The 25338-nt window shown below is 50.4% G+C and overlaps 5 protein-coding genes across 5 annotated transcripts; 3 read left to right on the forward strand and 2 right to left on the reverse strand.

The window, feature by feature from the left end:
• Positions 1-916: 916 nt before the first annotated feature.
• N7519_007424 (putative MFS transporter) lies at positions 917-2823 on the forward strand (the record flags this gene model as incomplete). Its single annotated transcript, XM_057294200.1, has 7 exons — positions 917-929; positions 1051-1222; positions 1285-1445; positions 1513-1635; positions 1691-2047; positions 2110-2163; positions 2222-2823. The coding sequence occupies 7 exons, from the start codon at positions 917-919 to the stop codon at positions 2821-2823; spliced, it is 1482 nt and encodes a 493-aa protein (XP_057149011.1).
• A 1526-nt stretch (positions 2824-4349) lies between these two features.
• N7519_007425 (DNA-directed RNA polymerase I subunit RPA49) lies at positions 4350-5964 on the forward strand (the record flags this gene model as incomplete). Its single annotated transcript, XM_057294201.1, has 3 exons — positions 4350-4488; positions 4550-4875; positions 4936-5964. 3 exons carry the CDS (start codon positions 4350-4352, stop codon positions 5962-5964), a joined length of 1494 nt encoding a protein of 497 aa, XP_057149012.1.
• A 3820-nt stretch (positions 5965-9784) lies between these two features.
• Positions 9785-11658, reverse strand: hemA (5-aminolevulinic acid synthase HemA; the record flags this gene model as incomplete). The annotated part of the gene is made up of 2 exons (XM_057294202.1): positions 9785-11385; positions 11439-11658. The coding sequence occupies 2 exons, from the start codon at positions 11656-11658 to the stop codon at positions 9785-9787; spliced, it is 1821 nt and encodes a 606-aa protein (XP_057149013.1).
• A 3093-nt stretch (positions 11659-14751) lies between these two features.
• Positions 14752-19924, reverse strand: ino80 (chromatin-remodeling ATPase INO80; the record flags this gene model as incomplete). The annotated part of the gene is made up of 6 exons (XM_057294203.1): positions 14752-14948; positions 15005-17086; positions 17175-18015; positions 18060-18788; positions 18848-19336; positions 19397-19924. The coding sequence occupies 6 exons, from the start codon at positions 19922-19924 to the stop codon at positions 14752-14754; spliced, it is 4866 nt and encodes a 1621-aa protein (XP_057149014.1).
• A 2662-nt stretch (positions 19925-22586) lies between these two features.
• N7519_007428 (uncharacterized protein) lies at positions 22587-25283 on the forward strand (the record flags this gene model as incomplete). The annotated part of the gene is made up of 1 exon (XM_057294204.1): positions 22587-25283. The coding sequence occupies one exon, from the start codon at positions 22587-22589 to the stop codon at positions 25281-25283; it is 2697 nt and encodes an 898-aa protein (XP_057149015.1).
• Positions 25284-25338: the final 55 nt, after the last annotated feature.

Here is a 25338-nt window from a genome sequence, read left to right on the forward strand (position 1 = left end):
AAAGTGCCGCTGGTCCCGATCGTGTGTTCAAGGAGGACACTCGTAGAACTCAGCTTGTGCCAATTATTGGGTAGAGTAAGGGTGTGGGCGCGGTTTTCAGCTATGGTGTGGATGATCAAAGGCCGGGACTATTGGCTATGGGCCACTGGGGGCTTGTGGAGTGGGAACCAGTGGGCCAAGGAGTCATGAAGATCTCTTTTATTTTTTGATGTGCAAAGGCCGTGGTTAATAGTTATATATCTGCTGATACTCTACACAGTACTCCGTATTGAATAATATAAAGTCAAAGACGGTAGTCATAAATATATTAAATGGATTCACCTTATCATAGTACTAATACTAATAAGTACTAATAAATACCAAAATGCAACCCCCGCACCTCCCAAGTGGATATATGTTTAACACGTGACTTATAAGCTATTTTGCGGGGAAACAGGGGTATGAGAGGGAATTCTCAGCACAGAATAGTAGAGTAGTAAGGGCAAAAAAGATGTAAAAATGGACAGTTACTTGCATATATTGTACTAGTATGTTGTATATGTATATAGTCCTGCCGATAAATAAGCAAAAATAAAATAAATAAATAATAAAAATGGGGCATGTATATCGCTCTAGTGGCCGAGATCGGGCCTCAATCGAGGGATATTTCAGGGATGATTCATCCTTTGCAATTCGAATCCTTTAACTCGCTAAGGTCAATTTACTCTTTCGGCCTTTCCCTCTCCGTAACTCCGGAAGTTACCCCACGTTCGAGACCCGTCAAGCGTAGCACCCTCGGTAACATCCCTGCATCGGCGATCTGCGCTTGAGAGAATTCGACCCATCAAAAAGCCAAACTTTTCCCCTTCCTTTCTCTCCTCCCTTTTATATTGTTATTCCAAGACGCGCAGTGTTCGAGCGCAATTCGCTTCTAATCATGGGTGTCTCAGGTATGTTCGATCCTATACATGTAGGAGTTCTTCGTTTTGCCCTTTTGAGGGTTTAGCGAATCTGCGCGCGCCAGCGCATCATCGTCAACTCGTGCTGACAATTAGCTACTCCTCTGCGCAGAACAACCCGCCTATACCCAAGAGCCTGTCGAGAAGGGCGAAAGTCAGGCCAGCTCCACGGACTTCGATCTGCCTCCTCTCACGACTACCACCAAGCGCAGGTTGCAAGCCAAGGTCGATTGGCACATTCTACCGTGTCTGTGTATTTTGTATTTGCTTGCCTTTTTGGATCGGTAAGCTTACCATTGCGTCGTGTAACCAGGCATTGCTTGTATCTGACATCATCGACCTGCAGAGTTAATATTAGCAATGCCGCTATTCTTGGACTTAAGGAGGATTTGAACATCGTCGATGGAACAAAATATAACACTGCGCTCACGATTTTCTTTGTTCCATACATTATCTTGGAGATTCCGTCAAACATCTTGCTCAAGAAGTTGAAGCCCCATGTCTGGCGTAAGTGTTTGCGCGCCGTGCGATTAAGCGCAATTTTGTTGAGGGCAGTTTGTTAATTCGAATTCAGTGTCGGGATGCATGTTCATGTTTGGCCTTGTCTTGCTCTTCCAGGGTCTGGTGAGCAACTGGGGTGGACTAATGGCCACTCGCTTCTTTTTGGGTGTCTTTGAGACAGGCATGTTCCCTGGATGTGAGTGCAAAAACCAACAAAAACTCCTACGACAGGTGTTAATTGCGATCGCCAGGTTTCTATCTGTTGGGCATGTGGTACACACGCTCTGAGGCTCAGAAGCGTTTCAGTTTCTTCTTTAGCTCCACTTCCTTGGCCGGCGCCTTTGGTGGTCTGCTTGCCAGTGGAATCGCAAAGATGGATGGCATGTGCGGCTACAGTGGCTGGCGCTGGGTGTTTATTATCGAGGGCGTTTTGACCAGCGTGGTCGCGATCATCCTATTCTTTTTCATTGCTGATTTCCCCGAGGATGTTAAGTGGCTGAACGAGGAAGAGCGCACATACATGCGTGCCAAATTAGCCAAGGATGTCGGTAAGGCTGCTCACAACGTTCACTTGGGCAAGCGCGAGGTTCTGGGTGTGTTCAAGGACTGTAAGTATAACCCGGATAACCCCTCTTTTTGCAATTGATTGCAGCGCGCTGACTTTCGTCAGACAAGGTCTTTATCGGAGGTTTTATGTACTTCGGCTTGATTGTCCCGGCTTATGGTACGTACATCACCTTTTCCTTACATGCCATTCCGAGTTGTCGCTCACTCCCATACAGGATATGCATACTTCGCACCGTCGATTATCCAGACCTACGGCTACAGTGCGATCAAAACCCAGCTGTACTCCATTCCTCCCTGGGCTGCAGCATTCGGCTTCTCAATGGTAGTCGCCTTCTGTTCTGACCGGATGCGACACCGATTCATTTTCACCTTGATTCCAATGGCGATCGCTATTGCCGGCTTCGCCATGCTCATGACAATCCATAACAGTACGAGTGCGCAATTTGGCGCTCTTTTCCTGGTCACCAGTGGCTGTTACAGCGCCATGCCTGTCATTGTATGCTGGTTCGCCATGAACTTGGGTGGCCATCATCGACGCAGCGTGGGAACCGCATGGCAGGTTGGCTTCGGCAATATTGGTGGAATCATCGCTACTTATTCTTTCGTTGTCAAGAATGGCGTCACAGATTTCCGAACCGGGTATATCATCTGTCTCTCGTTCATTTGCCTCGCTGGTCTGGCATGCACACTCTATATGGTGGCCCTGTGGTTCGAGAACAAGAAACGTGACCGCGCCCCTGTTGACCCTGCTGCGATTCCCGAGGATGAAGAGGAATATCTCGGCGATTTGGCGCCCACCTACCGGTACACATACTGAGAGAATATGATCCAGGACGGATACTCTCGTATGACGCACCTTTTTTTTATACTTTTGTGGACCTCGTCTTGCGGTTCTGCGAATCTTCACGAGTGATGAAGCTTTTGGTATACATGTTTAATATACGGCTAGCTATACCCAAGAGAAAACATTGGCATCAAAACTGTCACGAGTTCTAATTTAGAGCTATAGCTAGTCAATAATACATAGTAATGGCATTGCTCTTATATTGAATGTTGAATTGAATTAACGTCATTGCCCTACAATCTCCACTTGTACTTTGTATGTTACATAAAGTATTTTCAAATAGTTTGGCCAAATACCTCGATGGAGTGAAACCCTATCAAATTACCTAATTTGGCATAGTCATGTGTCGTCACAGATGGATGTTTGAAGTGTCACGTGTGGGGCCTAAGCGAGGGCGGCTGACTCAGCCGCACTGTACGTAAAGTCGTCTCGGGCCGCCCTCACTTCATCTTTCTTTCTACTATCTCTGTTTCATCATCGAAATCGTGAGTATCTTTCCCAAAGCTTAAGATATTCTCAAGAGCAATGCACTAACAAGTCAACAGATTGAAGATGAGAGACAAGTGGAGAAAGAAGCGCACTCGCCGTCTCAAGCGCAAGCGCAGAAAGATGCGTGCCCGATCGTAAGTCACTCCATCTTGCGCCGATAGTCTCGCGCAAGACTATCAAGCTTCCGATCGGGGAACCGTGAAACTAACTTCCTAATCAGCAAATAAACTACTCGCCCCCTCCATCTCAGCTCTCCTGCCGAGCTCATGGTTAAACGCTGAACACGACAATTGACGACGCGACTTTGCGACTTTCGTTTCTTCGTGACACGCCCTTCATTCCAACGAGTTACTTGCACAGATAAGATTTCCGACCATCATCCAGAAGAAATCGCAGATCGCATTGGCGGAATCCGCTGTTACAACAACAGTCTACCCACATTCCAACACCTCGGATTCATTCACGTCTACGATCTGATGTCATGCATGGTTATTACTCGGAGGGGCTCCTGTGTTTAGGTGGATGTTGGAGGGCCGGTGCAAACCATCGGTCTTTGAGCACGGCACTGGGGTGACTGGTCAATTCTCATTATCTTTACGGCCTTCCTTCGGGCTGGTCAAAAGTTGTGGAGAGGTTTCTTCCGGGAGTTTATCAAAAATCCATGGAATAACTCGGAGGTCTTCGTTTAGCTACTGCAGATGAATCGATGACTTGATGAGTGCAACATTTCTTTTACTCTTTGTAAATGTAATCCAATCCTGTGAACTAGAGCGTAGCTACAGTCTTCAGTATATCCTCAAATATTCGTAGTTCTCTGGATATCGCCATCGAGGTCAGCTTGACGCTTCATGTACGTCAATATTTCTTTGTGTGGAAAGCCGTAATACTCACCGCCTGCCTGGTCTCCGCTCGTAAAATTTTCTGCCAGACAAGTCCAGACATTTTATTTCACCGCGCTAAAGCCGATTCTCGAGAGCTACAATCTTTTGTCTCTCGTCTTTAACGCCATAATGCCGTCCGGTAAAACAGATCAAAAGCGCAAGCGCTCATCGGACAATGAACATCCAAGCAAAAAGCCTGCGCTGCACCAGCTGCCCCCGCTGGCCGCCAGCGTTGTTGAAGATAAGAGCGAGCTGGCACCGGTAATTGGTGAGTTAAAGGCTTTTTATGCAGACTGGGAACTATCTCTAATTGAAATTCTGCGCTATAGCCGACACACCCGGTCTCCAGAGCTCAAAATCCCTCCGCTGGAACCCATATATCAAAAGCCGCGCCAATGTCTCCAAATCTGCGGCAGCGACTCGGAACCCGGGAATTGTCTCTTCAGAGATGCTCCTCCAGTCCTCGGACCACGTCAAGATGGATTTTGTCGGCCGTGAAGGCACAGGAGACGATACCGACTCGCACGTGAAGCACTACGTCGCAGTTATAGACCCAGAGCACAAGACATGGAAGGTCGTGGAGGTGCGGCGAGCTACACTACGAGGAGCAGTGAGAAGCCGCAAGTCCGAGGCAGAAGACTCAGACGAAGAGATGGTATGTCCTCCCTTCCGCAATTCCATATATCAGCAGCACCAAACTAACAAGCATCACCAGAACACCATGCGCGCCCAACGCACAGCCCTCACCAACACCTTCGGAACCAAACAATCCCGCAAGGCCGTGCAATCCATGGCCGAGAACGCCCAACTCTCCAACGCCCCCGCCGGCGCCGTCCCGCAAGCCGGCGCAGCCCTCATCTCCTCTCTGCCCGCAGACACAGCCTCCGGCCACGCCAAGGCGCTCGCCATGCAAGCCGAAGTGCAAGCAGCCAAGCCCCTCCCAACGCCGAACCTCGCCGCCTCGCATCCCTCCGACGTCTACACAATCGAGACCCTCGTTCCAGGCAGCCACTCAACCCTCAGCCAACTGAACGGCGTAGACGAGTGGAAATCGCAAGTGGAAGCCGGTCTCGGCGTGACAACCGTCTCACGCTACGTCTCGAACCGCGTCGGCGCAGTCGTCAACTCCGACAACAAAACCCACCTCCAAGTCCTCCGCTTCATCCAGCTGCTCATCGAATTCGGCCGCTCACTGAAGAACGCCGGCGCAAGCGCCAAGGGCGGCGGCCCAGGCAGCAAGCGTCTCCCACCCCGCGAAGACCTCCGCCGCATCCTCTCAAACACCACCGGCGCCGTCACGAAGCCCAAGCCCGGCGCTGCGGCCGACTCCGCTTCCGCCGACTTGCTCCCGGAGTCTGTGATCGATGCTGTGCGTCGTCGCTTCGCGCCGAGCGGTGGCTACGTCTCGAAGAACGACTTTACCCTCCTGCACACTACTATCTGTGCGCTCTCGCTGCATATCCCGCCCCAGCCGGCGCGCGATGGTGGCTCCAGCTCGCTGGGTGGTAATGCGCCTAACGAGCTTGCGACGGATCCTTCTGATCTCCGGGATGATCTGCGTCTTGATCCGAATACTATTCACCAGTACTTCCGCGAGCTTGGTTGTCGCATTGATAAGCCGCGTGAGACGGAGTTCGCTAAGTGGAATATTAAGGGTGGACGTGCGGAGGCGCATGCGCGTCGTGTTGCTCGTTTGCGTGTGCCTGTTGAGTTCCCTAAGGTTAGCCGTGGTGGTCGGAAGTAGGGTTGACTTGTGGTTTGGTGGTCTTGAGTTGTTAGACTTTGGAATATATGGCGCTTTGTGTGTTTCAAAATTGTTACTTTTACTTGTTTCTATATAAATGGGACATTGTTACATAGCCAAAGGGACCTTGGACCTTACTTGGTCGTTTCTTTATCTAATTTTGGTTTACTTTCTTCTTTCTTTTAGACGGCGGACCTGTCCGTCACTTCAATGCCCATAAAAAGACTCTTCCCTGCTCTTCCTCCCTTTCTCTCACTTTTCCATTCTTCTATCTCTCTATCTTCACCCATCACTGTGCCCCTGCAATCTCCATGAGCTACGCTCGCCAAGAATACGTCCGGGAACTAGAGCAATGATTAGATGCGATTTTGTGACGGCATATAGATAGGTCATAACAGTTTTGTCATTGTGGCTATGGGCAGCTGAGACTTTTACAACCAACTCTACGGTGCTGGCATTCTCAGCCTATCATCTATATGCTAGTCAATCCGTCGTAATTGCTATCCTTTTTCCCGCAACCTCCATTTCGTTCGCCCCATATGATGTTACATTGCCCAGCCCCTGATGGCGCAGATCTTCTTGTTATCCACAAATGCCTTGGTGCCCACTTGCCTTCGCAGAAATACATACTTAAGCGATGCGGGCCAATAGCGAAGATACCGCACACGATACTGGCCTCGCTCGATGCTTGAATCTCGAATTCAATACCGGGCTGCAGCAGACTCGGGTGATCACAAAATTATGCAGCGAATGGAGACCCGGATGATGCCCTTCGTAAGCATGAGTGTCGGCTGGACGTCCAAAGTTATGGGTGGAAAGGCAGCCGTTTCTGGCCTCAAAAGCGGTCATTTTCGTCGAAACACAGGTCCTCATATTCTATATTGTAGGTGTAAATATATAACGGGACGGGAAAGGTGTAATTCCGGCTGATAATTTCTTAGCGTTGACAGCCCACTCGTTTGAAGCATTATCCACGAGGGCTCTAACATTTCCAGTCGCTCTAGCACTTGAGCATTGCTGAGGTAGCTAAGACGCCTCGAGTCTCCTGTCTTCAATTGGTAATCCGCATTTCCAATTGTTCGATATGAGATCGATACTCGTTTTCCCATCTCAAAACTTTATCCAGTAGAGTTTCCAATATGCCCTGCAGAAACTGTCGAATTCTTTTGTACGGGAGAAGAGAATTTTGTCAACGCCAGCCTCACGCATATCGAATATGGAACTTCCTGCGATAGCTTAGAGAAGGGAAAATTGTGGTCTATCCCAGGAAACGGACTTTTGAGCCAATAAGCCTGCACGCAGCTTTCCGTAGGTTCTCGGATTCTCGGATTTAGACAATGAGAGGATCATTAGCATTGGTTTCAGGAAGGGTAAGCGGGGACGGCAGAGGGGCGGTGCAAATGGATGTTCACCCTTGACCGTTGGCCCCTAATCCTTCGATCCTTCAAGTATGTCGTATATGGCATGTGCCACTTTTGATTTGGTCAAAGTTTTCTTCTATTGCCCCAGATTAATTTCTATTCTTAGTGTTATTCCTCACGGACTCTAACGTAACCGGTAAGCGAGCTGCGCAGTCCGGAACACTTGAGATATCAGGTTGTAATTGCGGTAAATTACAACCTGATATCTCAACAACACTTATATATGTGGTCATGTCAGGTAATGGCGGGAGCCCTAGCCTACTCCAGCCAACAACTACCATTATCGTCATCGTTACAACCAGACTGGGGCCTGTCAGTTTGATCTACCCCATCCATATCTCTAGAGGTGATCGCTTACACATCTGCAACAGCATTGCTTCCCACCGTCACAATAAAGGGGCAATTCAGAATTACCGCAGGTACACTTTATCTGGCACCCGTCGGCGGTTTCGGAACAGTAGATACATTGACGCTTCGTCAAGACGTTAGAATGTGTTTCGAGTGGAGAAGCCATGGCGACGCTGGCAGCGAAGCCAAGTAGGAGAAGGCTCATGCGCATCTTCGTATTGCTTTCACTTGAAGGGAAAATTGATACTGTCGACTGTCTTCAGCACTGTCTATATCCACTGCGGTAGTACCCTAGTGGGGAGGGCAGGGAAGAAAGTACTGACCTGATAGAAAGGATTGTTACTGAAACTTGGAGGGCACGCATGTTTCCTGCAAACCTGGCGCTTTATATGTGTTTTCCTAATAATGCCCGCCCCAGCACAATGTACTTCCCCACAACGGATGCCACAGTATCCGGTTTATCTTTTCCCAATGGAGTTGCTGCAGCTGCATCCCTAATGGACAAATGAGGGCTCTACAATGGATGTTGGAGAAACGGACCCCAAAAAGGAATGTGGCGAGGTCTACCTATATATGAACATGTGAATTTGAAGTATTGGCTAGGATCAGGCGCAATATCAAGAGCTCGGGGTGAGTTCTGTTGATTTAATTTGTCCTGTTGTTCCTTGATGTTCGCTTCCCAGCACGCCTGCCAAGTTTTTTTCTTTTTTAGTACGATCCAACAGGCCAAGCTGGGACATAATTAGTCGGATCCATAGGACTTAGCACCTGCCTCGCATTTTGAATAGGCACTACTTTACAACAGGAGTACACATTTCAGGCATTGGGAGTCTTTCTATGATTCCCGAAGTACATAGTTGTTCTAATATCGTCGGTAGGACTGCTTAATGTCAGGCTATGTTAGTACCGGCACTACATGAAAGCAGGAGCGGAGCTCAAACTATCAGTATATACACCATTTCGTCATCACATTTTAGAAAGGCTGTTGATTGAGGCAGTAACCGGATCGGGTGGCTGAGTACGATGATCCTACTGTTTTAGACATAGATTTTGTGTGATTGTGAGCAATCGTGCATGAGATTGACGATTGATCCTGGGTGTTGTTGACCCGATGACAGACATGCGGCGGCCCCCGAAGGCTTAAGGTGAAGGGGTCGGTTGTGCTCGATATTGGGTATCCAATCTATACTTCTTGGTCGGTTGGTTGTTCTTATTTACAAGAATCTCCAGCTTCTGATGAGCAGCTTTTGCAGAAGCGGTCGAATTCCTTTAAGCGATGCAAGAGAATGTTGTCAACACCCGCGTTCCGCATCTCGAACAGTCGTTTCTAAAAAAGGACGGGTGCCAAATAGTGATAGTACTGAACGGTGGGCGGTGAAGCGCCCGCTCGCCCTCGAAAGTTACGGGTGGAAAGGCGGCCGTTTCGGGCGCCAAAAGTGGTCATTTTCGGCGTCATTTTCACAGGTCCTCATATTTTGATAGTAAATTTGGGCCGACCCTATCTAATGGCATATGTGTAGGATCTGTAAATCTCTATTAGCATCGTATATCGTATAGCAGTTGCTTTGGAAATAGAGTGGAGGCATTTCAGATCCAGAGATGTGTATATCAACACCTTATATATATACAAAAGCAAATGCTGTTACATACTAATGAGCACTCACTCAAAAACCGAAGCCTACTTGAAATGCAAAGAGAGCAAATGCCACTTCAACACTGTTCATTCCAACCTGATCCACTTGAGCCCAATAAATGACACTCGATCGATATAGATACAAAATCAGTATATCCGACGTTAGTCTTTGTCTTGCCAACCAAATCAATGGCATACATCAACAAAAGTCTTACCCACGGCCAATCCAAGCCGGAAGATGACTACATCATTTAGACAAAAGCAGACAGGAGATATGACACAAATATGTGCGGTGGTATGATTGACGGATGCATATGTTATGTCCGCACAGAATATTATAGAAAATGAATGGACGGGAATAATGCAACTAGAATTACCCCCAAAAACCGAGAGGCGTAAAAGACGGGGTTCGTCTGCTCTACGCAACCACACCAACAGGGGTGGAGTTCATTCCCGAGTAGGCCTTCTCGGTCAGAGGGGTAGCAGCCTTGAGGGGCGGCACGGCGGCCTGGGCAGCGGCGTCATTGAACTCACGAGAAACAGCGCCCTCGAGTGTCTCGCCAGCCTGCAGACCCAGCTGGGCGTCCTCCCAGATGGGCCTGTTGGCGGCCTCGGCACCTTCGACGCCAACGCCCACAAAACCGCCCTGGCTCTTCCAATCGCTGGTGCGCTTGAGGCCTAGGTCGTTCCAAACGGCTTGGACGGCTTGCACGAGGTGCTCGCGCAGCGGCTTCACGTGGCCTGGGGTGGGGGTGATGCGCAGACGCTCCTCGCCGCGGGGAACGGTGGGGTAGTTGATGGCCTGTACGTAGATGCCGTGTTCCTCGAGAAGTTTGTCGGAGGCCTGCTTGGCCAGCTCGGCATCACCGACCAGGAGGGGGACGATGTGTGAGGGGTTGGGGATGACGGGGATGTCCAAATCACTGAGGGCGGTCTTGACTGCCCGGGTGTGGAGTTGTTGGAGGATGCGGTCCCGGGGTTGCTGGGACTGGTACTGGATGGCGGTATCCGCACCAGCCATAGTGGCTGGTGGGAGCGAAGTGGTGAAGATGAACCCAGGAGCAAGGGAGCGGATGGTATCCACCATGGCTGCCGAGCCTGCGATATATCCACCGACACAGCCGTAGGCTTTGCCCAAAGTACCGGTAATGATGTCAATTCGGTCTTGGACTGTGCCCTTGGTGCTTTGAGGGGAAGATGTATCCTGCGATGCGTACACGTCGTAATCGAGGTGCTCAGCAACGCCAGCTCCGTGTGGGCCGTACATTCCTACGGCATGGACCTCATCCAAGAAAGTGATGGCACCGTACTTGTCGGAGAGATCACAAATCTTTTCAATGGGCGCAATTGATCCGCACATACTGTAGACGGATTCAAAGGCAATAATCTTGGGGGTGCTAAGTGGCAATGAGGCCAATTTGGCTTCAAGGTCTTCCAAATCGTTGTGCTTGAAGACCATCTTCTTCGCGCCAGAGTGACGGATGCCCTGAATCATCGAGGCATGGTTGAGGCTGTCCGAGAGGATGACACAGTCGGGCATCTTGCTACCCAGTGTTGCCAGGGTCGCATCATTGGCCACGAAGCAAGAGCTGAATACCAATGCGGCCTCCTTACCATGCAACTTGGCAAGTGTATCCTCCAGGGCGACAGCATGCTGGTTATGACCCGAGATGTTGCGAGTACCACCTGCACCGGCTCCGTAGGTGTCCAAAGTCTTGTGCATGGAGTCCAAGACCTGCGGGTTACGACCCATGCCCAGGTAGTCATTTGAGCACCAGACGGTCACGCGCTCCTCGGCCGATGCAGTGTGAGCCCGAGGGAACTCCTTGGCGAGACGGTTGATGTTGTTGAAGTAGCGGTAGGACTTGTCCTTGTGCTTCTTCTCCAATTCCGCGTTATAAAAGTTACCATAGTTGAACTTTTCGTTGGTTGGGGCTTCCGGGCGGGGACCGCGGACTGCAGTGCCGACGCCGGCGGCGGTAGGGGACGAGCGGAGCGGATTGGCCAAGTTAGGGTTTCCTGTAGTCAGATTAGAAACAGCTCAAAGCCCAAGCTTCAAAAACTCAATTTACCTCGCTCATTCTTCTCGTATCCTCCAGAGGCTAGACTAGCGGGGTGACCACCGGTGGTGTGCAACGACCGTTTGCCAGTCGGAACCCGCAGAGACTGGCATCCAGCGACTCCGGCGGCGCGCGAGGCGAACCGCTTGGTGCCACTAAGACGGGCACTCTGCACAGCCAGAGCCTTGCTCATGACTGGGCATCGGCGACCCAGGACTTGCAGGTTGGACATGGTTCCACCGCCCGGGCTAGGACGAGTAGCGGTCGACAGAGTGCGGAGGGTAGTGGGGATGTGCGCTTGAGGAAAGGGCACATCGTGCGAGACTGTTGCAAGAGAGCCTCCATGGTTAAATTGAGCCAAATTGAGAAAACGAGAAACAGAACAGAAGAAATCCCCGTGAATTCGAGGAGATATGTAGTTCGCAGTATCAAAACCCGGCGGACCCAAAGGGAAAATTGGGGGCTGACTGATCTGGCGGGATCTGGAACGGCTTACATATGGAGAGCTCTGATTGGTCCAAATGTTCAAACGGATGTTTCTTTCCGAGGTGTCTCACAACCGAGGACTTTGCCACTTCACTTTCGCAGATATTAAGTCTCATACCTCGGCAGCTGAAATATTGAACTTCATGAAAGTTCAATTCCAGGCATAAATAGGGTATAAAAATACATGAGCAAGATGAGTATACCCTGCAAGTGCATATTCTGGGACCATTCGAGCACACCTGGATGTTACTCTTGTTACATGTCAGCCAGTCCATATTTGGTTCTTTCAACATATCATTCAGACTTGCTATGAAATATTACTATTTCCAATGAACGAAAAAAGGAAACTTGCCACAGCAGGTTACACTTGGGGATCTTATAGCACTACAACAGTACAATTCATGGTAGATCCTTTCCTAGAATTGAATCAACGCTCCACATGTCAATGTGGACCTGCACACTCTTATAGTTGAAGGCAATTCTTCTGCATTTCCACTAGGCCAGTTAGGGCTTTTAAGTTGCTAACTGGCAAGGTGATAGGGGTTGGTCAGTAGAAGAGGTTGGACAGAATATCCTATTTTATATGAAAGTAGAACCACGCTAATAGGGGCTACATCATACTCAATACTTCATTAAAGTACAACATATAACAGCTAATACTAGCGTGAACACCACAAGCCAATTTCATGGGATACCAGCCACGGTTTTGCTTTGGAATTTTGAGGTCTTTATCTCAGTATCAAACTATATAGTCTGTTAGAACCTTAGAATACTATATGATCTTATGGCCAACCCAAGAAACCACTATCCGTTGAAAGATCAAAATTTCTCCAATGCGTGATTTTTCTTTATTTGAGACGTATATCTTGTTCAAGATTACTTACAAATGTCTATCAGTCTCGTTGAATAATGGTGACAGACAGGGCAGGCAGTGCAAGGCCTTGCACTGCCGCAGTGACTTTTCCAAAAGGCGTTCCATTGCTAGTGACAGATGTGAAATGGTGAGTATTTCGCAGATCTTCATATACGGTTATGTGTTATGCTCATGCCGGATATCCTCCACAGGGAACCATTTACCTGGACCGCAACAAAGATAAAGGCAAGTAACTGCGCTGGCCCGTAGCCACCACAACCCCGCCCAGAAGAAAAAGGAGGACTCCGCAGTTCGCGACACGCCTGCATCCATATGGACTTTCATCCTACAATCGAGATGGACCCTGTGATGCGGCAGCAGAAGGGGCTGGCGATACCAGCGTCTGTGTCTACACCCAACCAACTCCGCAAGAACCGCCTTCTCCAGGCAGAGTTTGAACATTGGCCTCCGGGAGCATGGTAATAACCCAGATGAGGCTGGTAGTTGTCGACGCGATGACCAAGCGGAACATTCGGTGTGGGAGTGTATTTGGAAGATGGCTCCATTATCATGCTGTTGGCGTCCGAATTGGTACCGATATATCGATCCTTTCATGCCCCCCGGGCCAAGCAGGGGACTGAGGAAGTTAGCTACAGCCACTCCTTTCTTGCCCAATGCCGTCGTTGTGAGGAGTGGGAGTACGATAAAACTGCTATTTCGAAACACTTTGACATCTCCGACAAAGGCACCACATTGATCCCGCAATTTGCTCAGCAACATCCTGATCCCGCAATTGCTCAGCAATACCATGAGGAAAGTTGCGAGGACGGCCCCATTAAAGATGGCTCTTCGATTAGATCTTTCAATACGTCTTTGGCATCTCACCATCGAGAACCCTACGCATAACCATCAGCCCTCACTTGCATCCCATCCTGACTATGGCATCTCGTGCTGGGTGAGTTGCCGAACCGACAGACACCGTGGATTATGTCTGGACCAAGACCGGGTAAAGCCGTCTTCTCACCATTACTTGAAAGATGAGACCGAATTAGGACTGAGACTGGGGAGATGTATATGACAGGAAATACAACGACGAGTGTTTTTGTGTGATGTTTTAGTGGTATTGTTTCTATTGTAAGCTGTATGGCATGGTTTTAGAAAGTAGCTTGACTCAGGGGTTAACTTTATAGTAGTTGATAATTGAGGGGCGAGAGTAAAAGGGACCTCTTGCAAGACTACAGGCTACATACGTGTATGTACCATGCATAGTTTCTTTCGTATTTAGTACTAAGCATGAGCTCCAAGGGGCTGGTGGACAAGGCCGAGTACCTGAGTACATGGATAACCTAAACCCTAAGTTCACTATCAGACATCAACCATCAGCATTCATAACCCTAGAACACTACATTTCCCTACAATGGCCTCTAATCCTACGACTTCAACAATGACAAGCCAAAACCAAGGGCATAAGAGTCCATCAAACCAATACATTGACACTCATAACCAAACTAAAACATGAGCGCCGTTTTTGAACATTGGACATACAAGGGAGCCAAAAAAGCCAAAAATAGGAAAAGGTGAGGAAAACGAGAACAATATAAAATGGGGCAAAGAAAGAAACAAAACACAACGAGTTCACACTCAAACCACCACCACCGATGAACCACAAGCCAAAGCCAGGATCAAGTCTACCACAGGGGAGAGGAACATGTTTCCGTTGCATCAACCACCCTCAGTCTCCAGACTTTGGGAAATGTCCATACTGAGCCCACATCGCTGTTTCAGAACATAGTCAAGGTTTTGTATGATAATACAGAGCAGTTCATGTATCTGCCGTTCGAGAAGATAAGAAGAAAAGGGGAAGAGGGAAGGTGGAAAATAAGGAGGAATGAGAATAAGCAATTGGCACAAAAGAAAAGAAGAAAAGAGAAGAAACATTGACATTAAACGCCGTCCCGAGTTGCATTAATTGACCATCATTGCCGCTTAAATATCGAGGCCGCCGTCGCCGTCAATCAGACGAAGACGCTCTTTCGTGGTCTTGGCTCGTTTTGACGTGCCTTTGCCGCCACCACGGCCGCGCCCGCGCTTCGCAGGCGTCGACGAAGGGGTCTCGATAGGCTCCTCGGCGGGAGTAGCAGCCCCTGAGGGTTTGGCGCTGGCGTCGTCAAAGTTACCCTCGCCTATATAATCGATTAGTATGGATATCAACCACAACAATAGTGTGGGGTATTCTCACCTTCATGATACATGTCATCCAGCGTAAGATCCCGCTTGCGTTTCTGAGCGGCCTTCTTCCCGCCCTTAGCGCCAAGGGTCTCACCACGTTCGATGGCTTCCTTCTCCTTTTGCTCAATGAGTTCCGCTTCGTCATCGTCGGCAAGCCACAGGGCAATGTCCTTAGTGCGGTTCTCCCGAGCACGGGTATTGAAGTCCACACCGCCAGCAGCACCGCCAGTAATGACAACACGCTGCACCTCTTCTTTCTGCAAGGCACGCTTGCGGATGCGTTCTTCGATGGTACCGCGGGTGATAAGACGGTAGACAGTTACCTGGCGAGTTTGGCCCAAACGATGGGCACGATCCATGGCCTGGGAATCGATAGTAGGATTCCAATCGGAGTCGTAGAAGATGACAGTGTCCGCTGCCGTCAGGTTGATACCAAGACCACCGGCACGGGTCGACAGCAAGAAGACGAAGATCTCCGGGTTGGACTGGAAGTCTGCGACAGTGTCGCGGCGGTCTTCCAGCTTGGTACTTCCGTCCAGTCGGCAGTACTTGTAATTCCGGTATGTCAAGTACTCTTCCATCAGATCGATCATGCGTGTCATCTGGAAGTACAGGAGCACGCGGTGGCCACCGGGCTTGAGCTCCCGCAGCAGCTGGTCCAATTTGGCCAGTTTGCCTGAATCTGTCACGAAACGACGCATAGACGGTACCTCGATGTGGTTGTAGCGGCCCTTGAGTGACATTGGTGGCGGCAGCATAGGAGCATGAGAATAAGGCGCAGGATCGAGCTTCTTGATGAGGATCTGCTCCTCAACCTGCCTGCTAGAGTATCCAGACAGAGCTTGCCGAACAGATGGATTGAACAAAGCGTGGTGGGATTCCCGGTGTACCTGTTGGCCAGAAGAGGACATGGTGATGGGGGGCGCAGAAGCCTTCGGAGCAGCACAAGGCTCGATTACGTGAAGGCCTTGATCTTCAAATGAGGATCTTGAAACGTTCATAAGGGCTTTCATTCGGCCCTCAACAGCGATTTCTCGAACAGCCTGGCGATCATTACGATCGACAATATTCAACATCGAATGAGACAGGACAGAGTTCTTTGAATCATCACTCTCATCATAGAGGACATTCAAGGCAGAAAGCCTGTTTGGCTTGCTGCGACGATGTTCTGCGCGCTCGTAGACACCAAGTCGTGCCATCTCGCTTGCTTCTCCTGCGGAAGTGTCGACGAAACGCAAGAAAGAGAACGCGCCATTTTCACGTGCGCTCTTGTGGATGTTTTCTGGGGTCCAGACATTCATCAGCTGGGATAGGTACTTGTTTTGGAAGCCCACGCGAGGATTATCGGAACCGGGAAGGTCAAGTCGTCCTGTAGAGCTGCACAGGAGGCGTGGCAACTCGTATTCGATCAAGTTGCGGGTCGAATAGCGGACATCGACAAAGTTCCCTTCACGAACGAAGGAAGCGGTTTCCGCAAAGTACGCAGTGGAGAAGGGAGATTTGGTTTCGGCGCGTTCGAAGAGATCGGGGTGGTTACAGACTTTGCGGAATTGCATAACCAAGTTCATCAGTGTGCTGCTGTCAGTGTCGTCGCCTGTGGCAGCCTTTTCGATGAGGTCGATGATGCTGACACGGTTACGAAGGTTGGAGTACAAGGCACGTTGCCGGTATGTCAAGTCGCAGAAGATGTCCTTCTCAACCTTGTCTCCGAGTTCTTGCTGGACGTTCTTCTTGACACGACGCAACATGAAAGGTTTCAAGATCATGTGAAGACGCTTGAGCTGATCCTCGTTGAGCTTCGTGTTACTTTGGGCGTGCGACTCGATATCCTTGGAGAACCACTCGCTGAACTCATCGTGGGAGTCGAACAGAGTTGGCATGATAAAGTGAAGTAGGGCCCACAGCTCTTGCATGTTATTTTGAATCGGCGTACCCGTCAACAGAAGACGATTGCGACAGCTGAATCCCAGCAGGTTCTTCCATCGCGAACTTGAAGAAGACTTGATAGCTTGAGCTTCGTCAAGAATCATGTACTGCCATTTCACCTTCTGGAAGTACTGTGCGTCAAGAACGACAAGTTGGTACGAGGTGACTAGAACGTGGAATTCCGAGTCACGGTTATAGGTGATGTGCTTTGCGGTCCCAGAACTTTCGCAGGATCTTGCGGTCCTTGGCATTACCCCAATAGGGAAGCACCTTGATGTTCGGGACGAACTTGGTAATCTCCTGCTGCCAGTTGTGCAGTGTGGATGCTGGCGCGATGACCAGGAAAGGACCCCAGATGTTGTGGACCTCAGCCAAGTAAGCCATAACAGAAATGGACTGGATGGTTTTACCGAGACCCATCTCATCTGCCAGGATACCGTTGATGCCCTGCTCGTACAAGTTGACAAGCCAGTTAAGACCCTTAAGCTGGTACTCTTTCAGCTGAGCATTCAACATGGTGGGCTGGGAAATCTCAATGTCACCCAGACTAGTCGGATTCTGGAAGTTCATCTCTCCGTCGTCGAACGCAGCCATATTATCACCCTCTCCTTGGTTGAAGGCACGGGCGCGGTCCTGGGCTTCCTGCACAGCGTTTTGCGCATTAGCCATAGCAGCTTGCTGCAGCGCGGTTTCATCTTCAGCATCAAAGTCAAGGTCCTCGAATGCAGTGGTCTTGGCGTTGGGGTTGGCCACACTGTCTGGAAGATTGACTGTGTGGGCGTTTGGCTTGCCTGGTTGAACGGTCTCTCCGGTGGCGGCAACAGCGCCGTCTCCCTGGGCCTCATCGGTCTTGATCTTGCGCCCGATGAAGTGGGAGTAGAGCTCTGTTTGCGAGATAAGGAAGTTGAGCTTGCGCTTCTGTCGGTTGGCTTCGCGGTCCGCCTCTGCCTTCTTGGCTGATTCAAGCTCCTGCTTCTCAGCCACACGGCGCAAGTCGCGTTCCTCACGCTCATTGCGCTTCCAGAACGACATCATTTCACGCATTGTCCGCTTGGCGCGAGCTTGAGTATCCTTGGTGCTCTTGTTCGTGCGCTCCTGCCACTTGCGAGACTGCTTGCTGGCCAGCTGAGCCGTCTTACGCAAGTTCTCCTGGCGAGTGGAGAGGAGGTAGTTTTGATGCGGTAGACCTTGGGAATATCCTTGCGCGCGATATCGCGCCAGATCTGCTCGTAGATCTGGTTGTAGCCCTTGCTGTCGTAGTGCAGCTGCGACATGGGAGTACCCTCCTTTGAACGTCGGGCATCCTTTCTCGTACTTGGGGTGAGATACAGGTCGTCGTCCAACCCAGCATTCCAAGCTGCCTCGGCAAGATCCTTCTCGGCCTGCTTCTGCTCCTTTGACTTCTTAGGACGGGTGACAGGGCCGGCGCGGCCGGACCTGCGTCGGCTGGGCGAGGAACGGCCGACGTGGAATTGACTCGTTGTCCCGCCTTCAAGGTTGGGAGCAAGCGGGGTGACCTCACCGAGCTCATCCTGCCCATCACCACCCTCCAAAGCGCGCTTGGTGGTGCGGATTTTCTTCTGGGCCCGTTCGGCTTCGCGCAGGAACTTGGCCCTTTCTCCAGGTTCCTGGGCCTTGCTGGCCTTGCGCTCAGCCTCCAGCTTCTTTTGCATTTCTTGGCGCACAGTGTTCTCACGACGGCGCTTGCGCTGCATGTCTTTCTTCCGTTCCTTTTCATCCTGGATCTCCTTTTGTTGAACTTCGGCCATGACGGCACCCTCATTGAGCACTCGGAACCTCTCGGTGCCAAGGATGGCTTGTTTTTCGAAAGATCTACCTAGATCGATGAGGAACTCGTTGCGGCGACGCTGAGCATATGTTAGTATGAGGGATTGGCTGGACATCAAACGGATTTCAGGCAACCTACCTTTCTCCGTACTTCCTCTGCACGGCTGCTTTCCACCGACCGTTTGTAGCTTTTCTCCCGATACCGTTCCTGTTCGGCGTCAAAGGCAGGATCTTCAATGTCGCTCTTCTCCGCGCGGTCGATCTCGGCTGCAGCCCGGTTGACCTGTTCAAGGTCCACACCGGGCGGGAAGGGTTTCCGAAGAGGGGCACGAGAAACCGGTGCAGGATATTCCGCAGCGGGCTTGACGAACCCATTGGTGGCCTGCGGTGCTCTTGGGCCATCGACGTGCTTATCAAAGTCAAATCGATGCTCGGGTTTGTGATGCATAGCTACGGGCGTGGAGCTGTGGTCGAGGTGCCGGTGTGGAAAGACGGGGGGAGCATGCGGCGTGGGCGTGTGGGTGGAGATGGGGGCCGGGAGAGGCGATGGCTTTCTCACAGGCTGCTCATCGGAGGGGCCTGAAAGAATACTGGCGAATGACATGGGGTCTGCAGCTCTAGCGGGCTTCTGCGAGGCAAGGATGGGTTAGTGCATCGTAAGACATTGTAGGATCCGGGTAATGCCTACAGCTTCCTGCGGCGAGACCGGTCTTGGCTCGCGCATCATGGGAGGTCCATATCCAGCACCATTACCTCGCATGCGATATGGAGATTCCGACTCCCTACTAGGAGATTGCGAATGACCTTCGGGGCGACTCGGTGGATGGCCATGGGGTGTCGCAGATCCGTACGGCGAGGCACCGTTGCCCGTGATCACGGAGCTGGAGTAAGGGCGCGGAAGTGGCAGCTGAGAACCAGATGCCGAATGTCCCTGGTATTGCGAAGCCTCCGGGTGAGACGGGTGAGGCGGCGCGCTCCCATTCAAGGGCGGCGGCAATGTAGACGGCATTGGAGACGCGTGCGAAAAGTGCGGGCTTCGCGCGACGGAGGATGGGCCAAATGCGGGTGGGGTCTGCGGAGGATGCTGGTGGTACTGCGGTGGCTGGGGTTGTTCATTGCTTGGGTAATACGGATGGTTCTTATTCGGAGATGTGTAGGCCGGATACCGCTGCTGCTGAGTCGGGGACTGGGCGTTGTACGGCGGAGGGCCCGTCATGATGGCCGCGGTCCCCGGTTACGGGTCGAGCGCGTCGAAAGTTGGTCACTCAGGTGGAGCTAGGGTCTGGGAGGGAATTGAGGAAGAAGAGTCCAAGACCCCTGCTCAGAGACACCTGTCAAGGGGGTTCCGGAGTGTCTAGTGACGCGGCTGTCAGTTGTTGGTTTTCAGGTATCTGTTTCGGAGTGAAGAGGGATGAAAGAGAGAGATGGAGGAAGAAAGCAAGACATAAATACCTGATGGAGGGATGGATTCGTTTGTGGTGGGAAGATGCAGGAAGAAGGGAAGTTTCCGTGGAGCCCAAGAAAGAGAATGCGGCCTAGGCGAGCTGATGCAGGGGCGATGAGGATGAGAAGGGATGGGGTGGGCAATGGGGGATTCGGGGGGGCGATTGCTGAGGAAGAGAAAGTTGCAGGTCGGGGAAGGGGAAGAGACGAGTTGTGAAAAAGGTAAAAGCGGGAAAAGTTGAGATTTGGCATTTCTCGTGAATCTCTTCGTCTGGGGTATTTCAACCTACTCCGGCATCCCGGGGGTTAGATCCGAACTGGCTGTTTATTGTGTAAAATATATGGATTTTCTTTTCTAGATGACTATTTCAATTGTTTTTTGTTCTTCTATATCATTTTCCCCTTCTGGCTGGGCAATAATTCCAAGGTTGTGCCCCGATCTCACTGGGAGTCCATACGAACACTCTGTTGGAGCACAGAGGTGGTGAGAACGAACATCATCAACATGCGATAATTTCATATTTTTTCAAATGTTTCCAAATGTCTTCAAGTCGTCCGAGTTCCTTCTAAAAATGAAGATATTTTAATCCTCGCTTCTTCCATTCCACTCGAAATCTGTCCGATTCTCGGGAGTTTATCGTGAGATCACCTTATCCACATGTGCGCCTTGCCCCAGGTGTACATGGGAAATTGCATAATTACATTCACTTGGATTGTACAGAATACAGAAATGAACACCTACACTGGGTTTGCTTGGTTTCGTCTTGTCTTCCTTTTTATTTTATTTTTATTTTTTTTTCTCAGTTGCCTTTCCCCTTCCAAGGTTGTTATCGCTCGAATGTGACTATTTGATGCCCGTATTCCACCAGAACGCCAAGGAACCTGACACCGGAACTCACTCGAAACCACCTCTGACCACGCCCAGATGTCTCTGAAATGGATCTAGTCATCAGGACTACTCGGTGATCAACCTACTCATACAGGCCTTGGTCTATGAGGATAACATGGACGTCTACTAGTAACTTCGCCCCCTCTCGGCCTTTCCCTTCCTCATCCAGTGTGCTCCTTCGCTACGTCTTCTCTATACAGCTTATCCGCCTTCTTGCTTTTTCTGTCTCAACATGTCTTTCCGAGCTTGGCAGACCGATTTGTTCCCTTTGGTAAAATTCTATATGCATAATTTAACGCCATTCGAGGTGCAATGGCTAGAAGGCTGGCTATCCACTGACAGCCAACGAGAACAAATATTCTCTGAAGTTGTGGCACTCGGAGTCCGTGGTCAACAGGTACTTTAATCTTGCCCAGCCTGCTACTCCTGCAATGAAAAGATTGAACGATCGGAATAGCCCTATGCGAACCAACAGCGAAGACTAAAGGGCAGGCCTGTGCTGAGTCTCCCAGCCTACAGTCAAGAGCTATTGGATCGTGTACGTCATCCAAGCAATGAACGCCTGTTGCGTGATAGTCCCTATTGGCTCCACACTTGTCATGAGCCTTCATCCGGGGGCTCTTGGTGTGTGATTCAAAGTCACATTGAAGGCCAGTTGGGTCGGCCTGCCATTTGCAACGACCCTTCCTTGTATAACTTCGCTTCCGATTGTGAGAAGACGATGGGGGTGCAACTGCCTCAGGTCATGTCGGGTCAAGCTCAACAAGTATTTCGACCAAGAGAAAAACCTTTCTTGGAGGAATCCCCTGTTTTTGAGGGAGCTTATACTAGTGTTTGAGCAATCTGAGACCCAGCGCATGGGTCGCCTGACAGGATTCGACAGCAGCCGCGACTTACTTTGGGTATCAGCGTCCCAGTTCATCGGTGTAAACTGTGCGCCAGTCCACCCTCGATGCTGGACACGCTTTTTCTGATATGGATCGGAATCGCGAATTCTCAGGAGCCAAAAGACCTTGGAGCTGCAATACCTCGGGAGGTTCTTCGCCATCGCCTAATACGGCTGAGACTTTTACGCTCACAGAATGATCAGTTTTCTAATGACGTCGTCTATATCTTTCATCGAATCTAGCTTTGTGGTCCCGAGCGGTTGCTAGGGCTGGTATATATACCACTACAGCTACAATCAGACGTTCCGACAAGCAGATTACACCACGTTATACGCGGTGGTATTTTTACTTACGGTTAAAAAAAGATCAAGGTTTTCTAAATATATACTCTACTATTACGATACGCAAAGCTGTCTTTAAATCCTCCTTAAGAGAAAGTGTTGAGATAGGTGGTGATACCTTATGTACAAAGGGCGTAAGTTTCCCCCAAACGGCTCTCCACACCACACCTGGGCAACTAATTCAATCCGTAAAATAGTTTAGCGCGACCACGTGTCCCACATTTTGGATCGCTTGTCTTCCTCCATCAACAAGGTGAAGCTCTCTTTTATTGATCACCCTGAACACCCTCATCAGAGTAATCGCCCGAATCTGGGAGAATGGGTGACACAATAGACCTGCTCGGACTCGCCGGTACATGGTTGGCCGCCATATTGGCGCTGGTCGCACTTGCGGGCATCATCCCCGCCTATATCCTCTACCGCGAGTCCCAAACCGGCCACTACGAAGCTCTGAGCCTCATCGACGATCAACTCCATGAATACGTCTCCAAAGGATATACGCTGTTGCCTGGAAAGAAATTCTTCCGCACCGTCAAGGTACCCAATCTCACCATGCCACCAAGGATTACGGCCGAAAATCCACCGCCATCGCAGCTGCGCATCCAGCGAAAATGCGATCTGCTCGACCGTGAAGGAAGTCCGTCATTAACTGCGTGGGTCAATTTCGCCAATCTTCTGCGTGCGTACAGCATCTGCCCGCCATTCACTGGTAAGATTAAGGTTTCAGGCAAAGAATCACTGCTTCCCGTCCACAGGAGCTGGATCCTTTTGCTGGGCCTTGTGGATCGATATGGCCGTCGTGAGGACTGCGGTTTATTTGAGGGCGAGGCGTCGGAGCCAGAGTGGAGTGACCTAGGAGGAGATGCGTTATATGGATTGAGCGGCATTCTACAGTCCAACCGTCCAATCCGCAGTAGGGTCAATTTTCGCATGCACAATATCACCCATATGGCTAAAATGCCCAGCGTTATGCCCGCCCACGACATGTCGCTGCGAACCCTCTTTTTCCTATTCCTTGGCTATATCCCTGCTGCTGACGGAAGTCTTCTCTGCAGTGAGCTGGAGTCGAAGGAGATGTCTAGCTCTAGAATTACACGGTTTGTGCCACAAAGCACGGACATGCGGAAGAATTTTTTCTACAAGCTAAGGATCCTTGAACCGAACGAAATCCCACTTCGACATAGAAGATTGGCCGGCGAGGTGGGAATTAGGCTGCCCAGGATTCGCCAGGTCAGCCTACACAAGACACATCGCGTTGACAAGAGCCCGACCAATCCCGGCTCCTCAAGCGAGAAGTATGGGGTGTTGGATGGCGTCCAGTACCAACGGATCAACCGTACCGCGTCTAATACCAAGGTGTGGATGGACCCATCGGATTCGAAAACAATGGTTCTATCTTTGTTACAGCTAAACATGAATACGTATTCTTTCCTATGCGACGATCACCTCCTAGAGTTCTTCGAGAGACTGTTACCCCAAAGGAACAACAACTACCTACAACACCTTGCTGATGAGGGCACTGATATCCTACAAATTAAAAAAGAGGAGAAGAAACTCTTAAAGAACGCAATCTCCGAGGTTTCACAATATGCACTATCGTCGATTCGAAGTCGTCGTCGGGCTTCAGCGCTGACTGCACTAGAGGGCTTGGTGAAACGCCTGGTCGAGGCATACCAAATCTCTACGTGGGCCATGCAAACAATGGCAATTCTGTCTTTCACTGGGCGGGATTTTATCACCAGGCTTCTGTGTAAACCCAGCCACGTTGACCCGCAAGCAACGTTTGTAATTGACGTGCCCGGGAAGAGTGTCCGCGTCCCAGCACTCTCAATTTACCCTGAGACGCAGTTCGAGTTTGACTTTGCGGTGGTCTTCAAAGTGCCTATTGGCGAAGAAGGCCCGACTGATACCAGCTTACCGTTATGGAAAGTAATGTTAGCAGCTCTCTATGGCGATATCAAGTGGCAAATGTGGTCTACCGTCTTTTCCGCCTGGGACTTTTCTAGCTTCTACGCCGGTCTAGACCGAATCGTCTATATTCCTGGGCAGAATTCCCTTGAAGACCAAGACACTCTAGGTGGGCACATGCGGGATGTAGCCAGTGCATGCCAGGAAATTACTGGTCTTTTGCGCGGCCTCCGTGCTGATCACTCTCGTCCGAAACGAAATCGACGCTCGAGGCACCGCCGCCTTCTTTCCGACGAAGAAGAAGTAGAGCTGGATTCCGATTGGAGTTCGAAAGGGAGCGGCGGCAAGGAAGTCCAAGGTGCATACTCGGAGAGAAGCAGTGCAATATCCATGAGTAGCAACCTGGGGTCCATAAGTAGCCGACAATCGCAAGGTCCCAGCTATGAAAGGCGCAACCCACCTTCGAGCTACGAACCTATACGCCCAGAGGACCTTCCTCCTCGACCACAGACAGCTTCCAATGATTTGGCCTTGTTTGACAAGTCAACCCCTCAGACTGCGGCCAGCGAAGGCCCTCAGGTCCCGTATCCAAAGCCTCCGCTATCGCTGCTATCGCCCCCATCGGCCCTGACACAAGAAAAGCAGGAAGAGTACTTTCCGGGCCTCCAGCAAGCTCTCTCCGCTCCGTCTGATGCCGCTGGCCTCATGAATCGGACTCGAGATCACGAGAAAGTCGATAAACACAATGTCATAGCTGCAAAGTGTATCGAGCTACTTTCCGGACCAGGTACCCTTGTCCAGAATATTTGTCATCTTGAGAGTCCCGGGTCTGCGAGAATTGATATTAAAAGACAAGACGTGGCAGTTGCTCTCCCGCCCCATGTTCAGTATGCTTGCCGATATTGGGTATACCACCTTGGGCATGGTGAATGCACTCTCACGGACGAAGACCAGGTCACTGCTTTTCTGAAATGCCACTTGTTGCACTGGTTGGAAGGCCTCGCGCTGATTGGATGCATATTCGAAAGCATTGCTATGATAAAAACTTTGCTATCGTTGGTCGTACGAGGCCAACTCTCTGTGATGCACTGGTTTTCATTCCGCTAACCAAAAAGTACAGGACCCAAGCAGCTTATACGTCTCACCGTTTCTTACGGATCTG

Source organism: Penicillium mononematosum, assembly GCF_028829835.1.
Source record: "Penicillium mononematosum strain IBT 11891 chromosome Unknown utg000003l:1.0-8172316.0:1.0-8177699.0, whole genome shotgun sequence".
NCBI lineage: Eukaryota > Fungi > Ascomycota > Eurotiomycetes > Eurotiales > Aspergillaceae > Penicillium > Penicillium mononematosum.